At 38.6% G+C, this 14,590-nt stretch overlaps 1 protein-coding gene across 9 annotated transcripts in view; it reads left to right on the top strand.

The window, feature by feature from the left end:
* PPARG (peroxisome proliferator activated receptor gamma) overlaps positions 1-14,590 on the top strand; it is a 79,386-nt gene that overhangs the window by 40,063 nt on the left and 24,733 nt on the right. For 6 of the 9 annotated variants that reach the window (XM_072989717.2, XM_078385413.1, XM_072989716.2 and 3 more), the window contains 3 exons: positions 3,426-3,595; positions 5,037-5,175; positions 14,221-14,420. In XM_072989717.2, coding sequence (XP_072845818.1) covers positions 3,426-3,595; positions 5,037-5,175; positions 14,221-14,420 — 509 coding nt within the window. Of the gene's footprint in view, positions 1-3,425; positions 3,596-4,210; positions 4,287-5,036; positions 5,176-14,220; positions 14,421-14,590 lie in introns of all 9 variants that reach the window. The other 3 variants (XM_078385416.1, XM_078385414.1, XM_078385415.1) reach the window with 1 other exon arrangement.

Below are 14,590 nucleotides of genomic sequence, written 5' to 3'. Positions count from 1 at the left end.
TAACAAAATACCTTTGAGTAATTGATCATAAGCCAGTGTGACTACCTCTATAAAAGCTGAAGTTTTAGCAGTTTCCTTGTCTTGAGCATTCAGATGTGTGTTAACACAGTGCCGAGGTGGAAAAACATCAGGAATAATAGTAAAGAAGGAATTGTTGCTGCCCATCAGTCTGTGAAGGGTAATAAAGCTATTTAGTCCATCATACTACAGTGACAAAGATTATTCACAAGTGTTAAACATTCAAGACATTTGCCATTCTTCCTAGGAGTGGACATCCAAGAAAATTCACCCCAAAGTCAAACTGTGCAAACAATTGCAAAAAAAACAAAACAAAAAACAAAAAAAACAAGAATTACATTTCAGACTCTACAGGTCTCAGTTAGCATGTTAAATTGTAAAATTTATCAAAGTACAATTAGAAAAGACTGAGCAGCTATGGTTTATTTGGAAGGTTTGCAGGAGAAAGCCTGTTCTCTCTAAAACAAACAGACAAAAAAAATGGCCGCATGGCTTAGGTTTGCAAAGTTGTGTCTGGACAAACCACTAGACTTCTGGAACAATGTCCTTTGTACAGACAAGACCAAAATGGAGTTGTTTGGGCGTAATGCATAGTGCCATGTTTGGCAAAAACCAAATACAGCACATTAGTACAAATACTTCATCCCAGCTGTCAAGCACAGTGGTGGAGGGCTGATGATTTGGGCTTGTTTTGCAGCCACAGGACCTGGTCCCCTTGCAGCACTGATTCGACCATGAACTCCTCTGTATACCAAAGTATTCTAGAGTCAGATATGAAGCCATTTGTCCAACAGCTAAAGCTTGGCTGAAATGCGGTCATGCAACAGGACGATGATCCCAAGCACACCATCAAAGCTACAACAGAATGGCTGAAAAGGAAAAGAATCAAGGTGTTGCAATGGACCAGTCAAAGTCCAGACCTCAACCTGCTTGAAATGCTATGGCAGGACCTTAAGAAAGTTGTGCATAAACAAATGCCCACAAACCACAATGAATTGAAGCAACGTTGTAAAGAATGGCCCAAGATTCCTCCACAATGATGTGAGAGATTGATGAAGACATACAGAAAACAATTCAATTTATTGCTGCTAAAATTGGTTCTACAAACTATTGAATCATAAGATGCACATACTTTTTCAAACATGGCTTCTCCATTTTGGCTTTATTTTTAAAAAATAAATAAATCATAACACGGTATAATATTTCATGTCTTGTTGTTTATCTGAGGTTCATCATACCTATCTTTCAGACCTGCTAAGGACCAGATGATTTTTATGTCCTGATACATAGAACAATAAAATTCAAAGAGGGTGTACTTTCTTTTTCACATGATTGTACATGTGAAAATGTAATAGTAGTTAAGATAGTATCACAGCTTGGAAGCCATGCAGATTTTTTTTCTCTCTCTCTAAAAGATGTGTTATCTAGCAAAGTTTTGTTCCATATTAAGCAGAAATTGGCAAATAACAGGAGGACAAAATGTAGACATATTTGAGGGCTAAACATAATAATAACTGGTGCACATAGCCAAGCAAAATGCAGACAAAACAAAACTGTAGTGAGCAGTGAACTATACAGACAACTATACCAAGTTCCAGAATGAGAGTGCATCATGATTTTGATGCTGATTGGTTTTATCTTTCAGATATTTTCGCAGACTTTTGCCTGCAGCTTTAATAAAATCCAAAGTAAATGCCCAAATACTTTATAAAAGTCAGTTGTTGTAAACATAGAGGATTAAATTAAATTATTAATCCCAGTTAAAGAAATTAAACCTTTGAGTGAAGAAGATGTAAATAAACATTGACTTAACATATCACATTCATTCAATGTGTCTACTCTAGTTGGATTTAGCCCAAACATTTATCCAAAACAAATTAACTAGAGATTATCAATATCCGTACACGAAAAATTAGCAATAGTATATGTCTAGTGTTCAGGGGTGGGGTGGAAATCAACTATGGTTTTTGAAAGGTTACAGTTTTGACTGTATAATATATTTATTTTATAACTATTATGTATTACTGGTTCCATACCAAAATAACTTTGTCTGTATAATACTGTGAAAAAGAATCAGAAGAATCCTTTTTGTTCCTGCTGTTTTCATGATTCTGTGCTACTAAACTGAGGCCCTGTAACAACTCTGTAAAATGCTGGAGTCAACCACGTGGTAACCAGCCAATCAGTACAATGCACAGTTAGCTTCTCTTTCATCCTGTTTTTGTTCTTCCCAATAGCAAAACCCTAGAGGGAAATAATTGAATATGGTAAGAGTTCTTCCAGAGCAACCACACTAACTTTAAAAAAAGGCTGCATGTGTCTCTTTACTCAGTTTCCTTTGGTAAAGCTTAAGAGTTTGAGCAAGGCCTGTGGGAATTCAGAATCTCAGACCAAACCAATAAAATATGCCACAGATGCCTTTTGAAATTTCCCACCTTTTAAAGGCAACTTGCTGAGCGGCAAAGCCATGACGGACACACAGAAAGGTTTTCTGGATTGCAGCCCATAAAGTGTTCCACATGAAACCTCCATTTATCATTCCAGACATTTACTCTGTAGCCCTTTCCACACCAATATCTTCCAGATGTACTCCTATAGTAGTAAAGATAACATATTGCCCTAGTCATAGAAACATGTTGCCCTAGTCATAGAACTGCCACGGAGTTTGGCTTAGCCCAAGAATTAGCTGCTTATACTGGATCAGACCAGAGGTCTGTCTGGTCCAACATTCTGTTTCCACAGTCGCTAAATGAGTGCCTGTAACCAGACTGATGAATCCTCCTGTTTATTTATGTTCCACATCAACTAGTATGGGGTCATACTACCTCTGATACTGAAGACCTCTGATACAACCATCTTGATTAGTAGCCATTGAAATCATTACTCCCTGTAAATTGGTCAGCTCCCATTTAAATCTGTCCATGGTGGTGGCCATCACATCTGGTAGCAATGAATTATTTTAATGTAACTGGGTACAGTATGAAAGACTTCATTTTACCTATCTTAAATTAGCTTCATTGAGTGACTGTGGATTCTGGTATCATCAGAAAGATTTCCTCCCTCCCTCTCTTCACAGTATTCATAATCATATATACTTCTGTCCTTTCACACTTACTTGCCCTTTTTTCCTCACATGGAAGGCCTCAACCTTTGTAACCTATTTTCCTAGAAAAATTGCTCTAGACTCTGGACAATTTTGGTTGTCCTTTTCTGCCCTTTTTAAATATCCATGTTTAGTTAAAATATTATAAATGTTACTGGATTCATCAGTGATGACTAATGGAAGGAAAGGAGGAAAACAACAATAATAAAATATTTCAGATTGATAAGTTGAGCTAGAGAGATCTGTTGGCCATGTATTTCAAGGTTACAGTTAATTTCTCTCTTGAAATCTCCCTCTTGTTCAGATGCAATAAAAATGGAGCCTCCGTCTCCACCGTACTTCTCAGAAAAAGTTCAGATGTACAGTAAACCTCATGAAGAAGCCTCCAGTTCTCTCATGGCCATTGAATGCAGGGTCTGTGGAGACAAAGCTTCTGGATTTCATTATGGAGTACATGCTTGTGAAGGCTGTAAGGTATGTAGACTTAATTTACACAATCCCATTTTTTAAAAAAAACTTCTCCCACCGGGTTGTCATCCATTATTTACTTCTTTGCCTATCATCAAGCACATGGGGCCAATGGTTTAGTATTCAGGGAAGATGGAGCTGAGTAATGCAACTAAGTTCAATCCTTCATCCAAATTCCAGAAATGCTGGGTGCCATAGAAACAGGCACACATCTCGGCCAGGCCATTGGGCTGGGGCTGGTCCACACAGCATGCTTTCTTCTTGTTTAGAGAAAAACTGGGTGCATACGTGGTTATATATGTTATATTTTTATTTTAAGAATTTGTTTTTATTTCCTACAACAAAATGGTGCTTAATTCCAAGTTGGTGTTCTTGGCATCAGAATGGTAGAAGGAAACACCATTTTACTTGTGTAGTCATGATGGTGATTTTAAAATGCAAAATTGCATGTGCTCAAGGTTTTTTTTTTTTAAGCAGAATTGGCAAATATTGCTTAATATTGTATTGTAGTTGTGTTGCATTAATGTACCAGCAATGTAGAAGTTGCTGTAAAGCACAAACCAATTAAAAGCCGTTTTTAAGAGAAGCCAATATTCCTCTCTTTTTTTTTTGTCTTTTTAGAATACTGCAATTCAGCATGGAATTGAAATATTCTAAAAAGGGAAGCAGAAATAAGAATATTTCTCATGTTTTCAAGGTCAGTGAGATTAACAGAACATATTCTTAAAAGGATACACCTCCCTAAACAGAAAAATCTATTTAGAATATAATTTTTTTCACATGTTCCTAGGGCTAAATCCAATTATAGTCCCAGCAAAAATAGACACACTGAAATAAATGCAACTTACATTAATATATAGATGAATAAGACCCATTCATTTCAATGAGCCCAGTTATTTGGGAGTAAAGTGAGGTTTAGCCCTCAAATTGCAGGAATTTTTTTAATGATCAAGTCATTTCCCCAGAAGCTAGATCTTAACTTTCACTAAGCTTCTAAATTATTGTATGGAAAATTATTTTTCCAACATAATAACCAAGAAAATAAAAATAATTGTTTAATTATTAAAAATAACATGCACAGACCAGTTTTCTTCCCGCTCCCATGTTTTCATGTTATCTTCCATGTAGGTTATTTTTTACTAGTAGTGGCATTATCACAGTTATAATCATAAACTTATGTACCAGGAAATAAATTTCACTCAGAGTAAGAGCTCATAATTTAAAATAAATATGAACATAACTTGTGAAATACTGTGCTGTTTTGTATAAATCCTGGGCAATCAAACTGTATAAAATGTGGGAAATGATCACCTGTATCTTGTGGCACAGTGTGTCCTTTTAACAACAATTTGCAGTATAAAAGGATACTTTTCTTCCCAGTAAGGCAGCAGATGGTAGAAGACTCACTATCACTTATATTATCTCCATCCCTTTATTCCTCTTGAAGGGCTTCTTTCGCAGAACAATCCGGTTAAAGTTAATCTACGATCGGTGTGATCTCAACTGTCGCATTCATAAAAAAAGCAGAAATAAATGCCAGTACTGCAGATTCCAGAAGTGCCTTGCAGTTGGGATGTCACATAATGGTGAGTACTTGGCTTTCTTCTTTTTATTATGCACCCATATTGGCTTGGTTGATGTGGTCGGTCTTCTTGGATGAAACAGCTAAAGATCCATGACGAAGTTCAGTATGTATACCTGGACTTACGAGAGCAGTTGGCATTAGGCCAGTTCTGATTAATTTACTGAATATCTTCCTTTCTCCATGTAGTAGAGTAACTTATCATCCGTGCTTGGACATTTTCTTTCCATAAAGCCTAACTCTGGGAGGGGGTTAAAATATGCAGTTGGTTTCCCATGTAAAATCAGGGAACATACTGTGTTACCCAGGCCTGTGTCCCTCAGCTTTTTTGCGCACAGCACTCTGCAGATGGAATGCGCACACACTGATGTCCAGCAGGGACTGGGCATGCCGAATAAATCCAAAGGCCTATCTAGTCCAGCATTTAATTCTCACAGTAACTAACCAGATGTTAAAGGGAAATCCACAAGTAGGAAATTAGTACAATAGCAGTGTCCCACTTCTGTGCTTCAGCAGTATTCAGAGACCTACTTCTTCTAGGCTAAAACCAACAATTAGTCCCAACTACAATACATAGATCCATTGAATCAGTGGGACTTTCGTAAACCAACCCCTAAATCACATTGATTTGATTGGTTGGCTCTAGTTGGGTCTAGCAGTTTGATTTAGACCTGTGATACTGGGTGATGTTATACAGCCATCATAATTGAAGCAATGGCAGCCATTGTAGAGCATTACATACAAGGTGATAGGAAGGCCTGCAAAATATTACAGCGTGCAGTTGGGTTTGCAGCTAAGTTTAGGCTCCACAGGAAACTGCAGTCCATCACACCTCCATAAAAAGTTTAGCTGTATGATACGTCTTAGGTGTACAATGTATGAAGAAGACCCCAAGGGCCAGTTAACAGAAAGGAATAATACAGAGAGCCCATGCACCCAGTTAGGGGCATGGGATGCCTCATCTTGCTATTTTAGGATGAGATTCTTAAATGGAAACGTAGCACTAGATTTGGCTTGCTTGGTTATTTTCATATTGTTTTAGTAACTAATAAATTAATAATTATTGCCTTTTCTTTGTTACACATCTCACACTGGTTTGTTTCACAATGCTTTGTTCCACCATGTACTGAGAAGTACACTTTGGGGTGTAGTGACATCACCATTGTCTGCAAGTAGCATCATACTTTTTCTCCTTGTCTACTTGAGGGAACCTTTGAATGAAAGGGATCTGAGATTAAGGCTTCTTTATGTGAAAAATATGCCACAAACAACAATACGCACCATGAACCCCAGTATATATAAAGCTGGATGTATGAGGATAGGGATTTCTGGATCTACCTTTGATAAGCACAATTATTGTTGAAGGGTCTTGCCACTCATTGATTGGAATCCTGTTGCTTTGTATAATAATTCACACTAGAGTATACCCATTTGAATTGATGGAACTTACAGAAGAGTTCAGTCATCTAGTAGGCCTGTTCTGGTATGACTTGTGTCGGAAACTTAGGCCAAGGAATAGGAAGATACTGCAGGAAGGTGGCAAGTCTGGAGGCATTGAAGAATAATAGCATGTTGCCCAAAGTAAGGAAAAGTGATAGGTCTAACAGTTTTATATCACCTAGTGGCATGAAACTGGCCTCTTGGTTTCACCTCACTTTCTAGCACAGTCAGATTATGGATAGAGCTACTCTGTGATATCAATATATCTGTGAAGATTCTCTGTCATCCAGGTGAGGTTAACTGGAAGTTGAGTCATGGCAACTGGACTTCTTTCTTATTAGAAAGACTGAAGAAGCTACTTGGATGAGTAGTGAAACATTTCAACTTAATAAGAAAGAAGTCCAGTTGCCATGGCTCAGATTACAGGTACTCTGTAATATTGTTCTCTCGCAAGCTACTTCAGTAGTATTGGTGGTTCTGTTTTGACTCCTATAGTACTGGATAGGCTTCTACTACAGTGGGGTGAGGTGGGATTTAGTTCCTGAAGAGTCTTCTTCACAGTACACAGCACTTCCCTTTCATCATTTGTTGGGTAGAAAAATGTTCAGCCATTGCAGAGGGGAAAGAAGTTGTCTTCTTGTTTCTAATATAGCTGGGCAATGTTTGCGGTCTTCTCACACTGTGTGATGGTAGTTGCACTGTGTCTCTTCAGTTGAATTTGGCAAGCTAATAAACATATACAGTACACATGTAGGCATCCTTCAGTTTCGAGAGACTATGGTAATGTGCTCTGTATGGAGGACTTGGAACAGCATCTAGTGTGGCTGAGAAGGCCAATTCAAGAGTGACCATTCCTTCCACACAGAAGAGAAATATAATCTGTTCCCTGTCCAGCTCCCTGATTTTGCTTTGACATTGTATGTGAAGCTGGAGTGTCCTCTCCAGAGCCCAAAGTGTGGGTAAAATAATATGGAGGATAGGCTGTTACCCAAGCAACAAATCCCCCCTCTCCACATCTCTGAAATAGTCCAGTGGAGAGGCAAGAGCCAATACAACTGGTTCCAGCGATGTTGCAGAAGTTGACAGAATGACACGAACTGCCTCTGGGACTCCAGCTCCAGATTTTGCCTCGAGGTTAACTCCTGAAGCCTTTTCCATCAGTGGATATAGCCACAAGACAGTGGAGGTTTGAAATCAGAGTTTTCCTTCTCCTAGATGGGCTGCCTTCCAAGGCTGACGAGCCCCACCTACCCAGCCTGCACACACACTCCTGTATAATTTGACTGCCTCAGTAATACGTCTTCCTCATCCTGGATGAGGGTAGTGCAGCTTCCCACATTGTCTACATTGGCCATGGCACATGGCCAAACTCAAGTTGCTGCTTCTCAGTGTGGTGCCTCCCTACTGACTAAATGATCTGAGATGGACTGGAATCAGGCAGTGTGGGAGAACATGGTACTGGAGGAGGAGGAGCAGAAAGGGGGTATACTGAGCCTGCATATACCCCCCCAAAAAATGACAATGGAAATGCATTTTTTCAGAGGGTATTTATATCTTTGAACCTTGTAATTACTGATGAGTAAAAAAGAAAGAAAGAAAGAAAGAAAGAAAGAAAGAAAGAAAAATTCTACTCTGTTTTTTATGATTCTTAAATACTGTATGTAATGAATCATTTTCTAAAAAGTTAATTTCTTCTAAAAACGTAAACCTTTATCCAGTTCTTGAACTGTGCAGTCATGGTCGACTTGTCAGAAGTGCCATATACCCTTCTGAGCATGAGCCTACATCATGGAAGAAAACTGGTTTTGTGGAGTTGATGTGAAAAATGGAAGACAGGAAAGGAATCCCACACCAATATTTCAGTGTTGAAAATCTCCCTCTTCTAAAAGAAGCAGAATTTTTTAAAAAAAAAATTGTGCGTGACATGCAGTTGTTTGACACAGCTTAGAAGACTACAAAAGATTTAGGGAGACAGTATTTTGTATAGGAGACTCCCCATTGTTACTGTAAGGTCATCATTACATAAATTCATGTGAAAATATGTAATATTGTTATTCTTGAAAAACAAATTCTGATGAAGATCCCATAGACCCTTCTTTAGCAAAGCCAAATAAAAACAGGAATAGATTGTCATAACATAGAGACCTACGTAATTCAGAAAGTAAAAAATTGCAGACGTGACTGGGAAAATAACTTGCCTGCATTTTTTGTTATTCTCAGTATAAATTTTAGTTTACTGACACAAAAAGGAAATCTTACTGGGCTGCTAATATCAACAAATAAATTGTTATGAGAAATATTTTCTCAGATTTGATCTGTTTTTATTAAAAGGGGGGGAAACTAACTTCGAAAACATTTTTGTAGAGCATCTTTTTTGAGACTGCCAAATTATAGTGACTCTTTCTGATAATCTCTGTGAAAACCATTGAGAATCACAATAAAAGATATTCCGGAATGCATAGTAAGGCAACTTTGATAATCAGAAGGCTTCTCACTGCCCAGCTTTGAGTGAAGTCTATGGGTTATTCCATGTGATGTCTTATATCATTATCACTTGATGAGATCTAGCTCTCTTCAAGCCTTCTGCCTTACCTCCTGTAGCAACATGCAACAAAATTACCACACAGGCTTCCACCAACTTCCCCCCTTCCCCTTATCCCAGCCCACTTACTTTTTTTCAACTGAGTGACAGATATTCTCTTGAAAGCTCCCATTGTTTGTGCTTTTGCAGACATTTTGTGTCATTTGGTTTGCCCTACTAAAGATATCACCTTCATATATATATATATTGGAATTTGTAATCTGCCTGCTTTGTTTGTGACCTTGTGAATTAAAAAAAAAAAGAGTTGCATCACATCTCTGTCCTTCGGTAATGATCCACTAAACCTTGTGTTTGCAATGGCTCTGCTTACTGTATTTCAGTTTGGATTGTGGATCAAGGGAAATTCTGTGACACTGGGTGAGTGTGTGGTAGTTACTGCCAACTGAAGATGTCTTTTTTCTTGGATAAAATGAACTTGTATAATCACTACTTGCAACCACGATTTCATTTTTGGGTGAATTCTAGGCCAGCTCCTGCCTTTTCTTCATAAAGTCCTTCTGCTGTCTACATCCAGGTGCCATTATCCCAAATCAGACAAAGAGATTGTTTATAAGTTCACAAAATAGGATCCCAGTGTTAAACACATGTTAATGCATGCCCATCCTGTTTAGTGTACAGTATTAGCAGTCAGAGTAGAATAGGGATTAACTGTATAACATTTTTCAGGATGAAAATAGAAGTTATGAAAGACATGGAAGCAGCTGCCAAAACCAGCAGCACAGTACCGAGTCCCCACCCCTTTAACATCTAGTACAAGCTTACTCTGTCTAGTACGTCCTGCAGCAAATCGTTGGTGGCTGCCGGTGGGTGTGAGAAGAAACACCACGTAACGATAATGGGGTTAATTCCATGATATCACTGTTGGAGGGAGGGAGGGAGAACAGCCCAAGGTGGCAGTGCCGCTTTCTCCCAAGGGCTGGCCTTTTATTTTGGTAACATCATGCCATGCTTATCCTCTGTGAAAGTAAAATGTGTCTCCAGTTTCCGTCCTTGATCACCTTTGGACTCTCCTCATGTCCTTCCTACTTTATTAAATTATTTTGCTTCGCAGAATAAATACTATATAAATCGTTTACAGGTTTACTAGGCATAGTTACAAGGTACAGATAAGTTTGTGCTTTAAATGTTCATTACAAGAAGAACCCACAGCAGTAAAGTACACGTTTATTTAGCAATAGGGGCAATTCTCTACTCTTATATAGCAGGCGTCTTTGAGGTGGCATGCCTCAAGGATGAAAGTCATTGTGTAAGACTGAGAAGCACAATGGTCCTTAATCACATCCCCAACTAGTAAGGTTGCCATGCACCATGTTTTAGCTGGATCATATTCTTTCATATAAGGATTACAATTCTAGTATGATGCCCTGGTTGTCCGAAACATCTGCCCATTCACTTTCCATCATCAGCAGCTGCTATCTGTATCTGGGAAAGGAAGTGGTATGACAAGGAGATGCAACTTGTGTTGACCTCCAGCACTTGTGCTTTATAGCACTAATCGAGGAAATTCTCAGATTGTTAAAGGGATTATGTCCTTTGCTATGAGTTTATTGCTGGCAAATACAATAGTGTTGTTAGGAATAGAAGAATTGTCAGTCATCTGCTTTGTTAAGTGCTATAAAGACTAGTGTACATAGACATGTGCTGCAAAAAGGAAGGCTATAAATAATACTGTTGCCAATTATAGGAAGCACGCACCTCATCACAGAAACATAGAAGAAGATTTGATCCTGCAAAGTAGAGTCCCCGTTACCATAGTTCATACATTACTGCTAGCGTTCTCAAGTGGAGTAGATAAAACTGCCATCTCCTCCACTACCTGTACCTCTGGGGCTTCCTGCCCTGTCCCAAATCACATGGATTAGAAATACTGTGATACTTCTCCAAATGAAAGAGTGGAAGAAGTCATGCAAAAAGGGTCTCTGTATAAAGAATCATAATGGAATCTCTGGTTCAGTACATTATAGGCAGCAGGGAGTGGGTTGGGTGTCTCCTGACTTCCCTACTATGCATGATCATTGCATCTGATTTTTAGGTGGCGTTCAGTATCTAAACAATATTTTAAATCGGAGCTATTCTAAATTTGCATATATTTACTGAAGTATATTGGGCTATTATGACACATTATAATTATAATAAATAATAATTACATCCCTTCAAGTCCATACCAAGTTATGCTAATCCTTTTCAGGGTTTCCTAGGTATAGTGTACTCAAAAGTAGTTCGCCAGTGCCTTCCACGGACAGTCTGGTATTGTGTAGCTTACCCAAGGCTGCTCTCCTACAAGCACAGTGGGGAACTAAACTAACCCTGGGAATCCACAGCAAGATGCTCTGTACCCCTGAGCTCATCAGACAGAAAGTACTAACATCACAGAAATCAGCATGACTTGAAAAGTATGTTAATGAAATAGAATAGTTTTTGTTGGTCTTCTACATTAAAAATCAAACAGTATTAAAATTAGTTTTCTATAGAAGGAATTTCTTGTGGAGGAGTACCATTTCTTGCTGAGCCTATTTTGAAGTTCCCACTTCTGTTTTCCTCTTTTCTTGAAAAGAGAATGTTGATATCTTAACCACATTTTCCTTCCACAGTCTGAATCTATACACAAGAACCATAAAAGGCAAGGCACATAAAGCATTCCCCATCACAGAATGATTTGTAGATCACAAAAACAGAATAGTAATGATTCGATGCAAATTTTAAAAAGCTCTCTTCTCCTTTGAAGAGGAAGCAGTGCTCTTTATTGAATTGGATCATACTGGCAGCAAAGAGTTTTCTCTGATAAGAACTTCAGTTGTAAACCTACTTGAACAATGCATCTGAAATCAGTGGGATCCTATGACTTTTATTCCTATATTAGTTTAAGAAACAATTAGTGACCTATAGGTGAATGTGATTGCATAGGATTTCTCATGCATTTTCATCCAAAAGTGATACTTTTAGCAGTTCATCCAAAAGAATAAGATTAAGCTTTTTCCAAGCTGGCACTATTCACGTACAGATTCTTTATGTAACATATGAGGTTCTAGGATTTGCAGGAAACCATTTTTTTCTCAAAGACAAAGAAAATTAGGCAGCTTGACAATAATTTCTAACTGGTAACAGTTGCTGGCAACTGACTGAACACATTTACTATATCTGTGGGGAGAGAGAAAAATATATAAAAATATACAGCAGGCTACAGTCCAGAACAAGTATCAGTAGGGAATTATCCAAAGATTTCTATTGGAAGAAATTATAGGCAGGGGGTATTTTCAGGAAGTAGTCTAAATTTATACATTACTAAGTGGTCCTTTGCTTCCTGCCCTTTAGTTCCCTTCTGGTATGAAGAATTTGTAGGAAAGTACTGGAGTGAGATTAGGAAGGGTCCCCACCCTTTGGCAGCAGGGTTCCTAATGGGAATGAAAATGTGGAAATAAATCAGCATTGGTTAGGTAGATAATGTTGATCAATTGAGCAATTAGCTATTTGATTACTTGTCAGTTGTTGTGTTTTTTTTTATCAGGGACTATTTCTGCATGTAAGAAAAATGCTTGCATGCATTTTGAACCCGTCAACATAGTGTAACTAAGTGTGAGCCCAGTGCTTACATGATGGGAAAGAACTAGAAATTGCATAAGGAGCCAATGGCGGCCACTTCATTTATGAATCAGATGTTTCACTTCATCTAGAATACTACCCCAAACTGAGGAAGGGGACTTGTCCATGAAACTCACATTAAAAAAATACAGCAATTAGTCTTTAAGGTGCCACAACGTTTTTGTCTTCTTTATTCTTTATTTTTTTCTTGTTCTTTTGTTTTTGCCTGATAAGCTAACACAGACTAAACATGGCTACCTCTTCTAAAACTACCCCAAACTGACTATACTGCTTTCTCTCTTCCCCCCTCCCTTCCCCCACTTTCTTTTCAGTGACTGAGGCATTGCCATCTTAATACTGAAAAGAAATTCAGATTTGTTCATTATTTTACTTACGTATGCTTCAATAGCTTTCATTTATGCAGCAGTACACCTGTTCTTGCCAAGTTCGAATTGCTGACTTTCAGTACAAATATTGTGATATTGCTCTTTTTTCACACACCTCAATGTTGAGAGATAGAACTAGAACTGGGTGTGTGCTGAAGCACAATTCTGAGCAAATGAGAGTCTGCCTGATGGATGTGGCACATGGGTGGCCCACTGTATGTATGCATATGTGACTGCTGTCAAAACCACTGACCTAATGAAGATAGATGGCAGAAGAGGTAACTTATGGCTAATGGGAACCATGCTGGCTGCACAGCTCAGTGGTTAGAGGCTGGAAGTTCAGTTTCCCACTGTGCCTCCTGCAATTAGAGCTAACCTGTGTGGCCTTGGGCAAGCTAGACATTTCCAGGTTCCCCCTAGAAGAAGGTAATGATAAAGCACTTCTGAGTACTCACTACCTGGAAAACCCTGAAAAAGCATTGCCATAAGTCAGAATTGTCTGCACAGCACATGGTTATTATTATACAATGGGAACCATACAATGAGAAAAGGAGAAAGCATGCCATCAACCTATGAGAAAAGGTACTGCTTTTCCAAGGTAGATTTTTCTTACTTCCCGCAGTTCTGTTTTGTTTTGTTTTTTTAAAATGCTAAAGTAATTAGTGGAGTGTGTGAGAGATTGCCACATGGGCATGCCTGGCAAATGAATCAGACCCTTGGGGAGGCAGGTCTGGATTCTGGCGAAATAACTCTTGAATCCTCCAGAGTCAGCTCCTAGAATTCTAGCACACTTGTTGCAAACATGCAAACCAGTGTCACCGAGCCCAGGTGTTATTCTTGATTGTCGTTCTTGATTGTAATATGAGGCCTCTCATTCCTGCCGCATTTAATGAGTAGACCATTTGATTTCACTCTTCGTAATGCAGTGTGCCCATAAAAATTCCATTCAATGCAGGGGTAAAAGAGGAGGTGCTAGGGAGAGTTATTACAACTATATGTTCATACTGTAACATTTATCTTTCCCCCCCCTCCCCCCTTTCAGCTATCAGGTTTGGCCGAATGCCACAAGCGGAGAAAGAGAAGCTCTTAGCAGAGATTTCAAGTGACATCGACCAGTTAAACCCTGAGTCTGCGGACCTTCGAGCCCTTGCCAAGCTCTTGTATGATTCGTACATCAAATCCTTCCCTTTGACCAAAGCCAAAGCAAGAGCCATCTTGACAGGAAAGACAACAGACAAATCAGTGAGTTCTTCTTGCCAATTCCTATTCTATATTTGAAGCAAGACATTTACCATACTGATGGATCACTGTTTTTTTAATCATTATACTTTAAAAAAAAAAAAAACCCTTCTGCATTGGTACATATTTCAAACTGTGGCTGAAACACAGGAAATGTTTTGAGATAGAGTAAG

Source organism: Pogona vitticeps, chromosome 2 (assembly GCF_051106095.1).
Source record: "Pogona vitticeps strain Pit_001003342236 chromosome 2, PviZW2.1, whole genome shotgun sequence".
Taxonomy (NCBI): Eukaryota; Metazoa; Chordata; class Lepidosauria; order Squamata; family Agamidae; genus Pogona; species Pogona vitticeps.
This window is presented reverse-complemented; position numbering and strand designations above follow the sequence as displayed.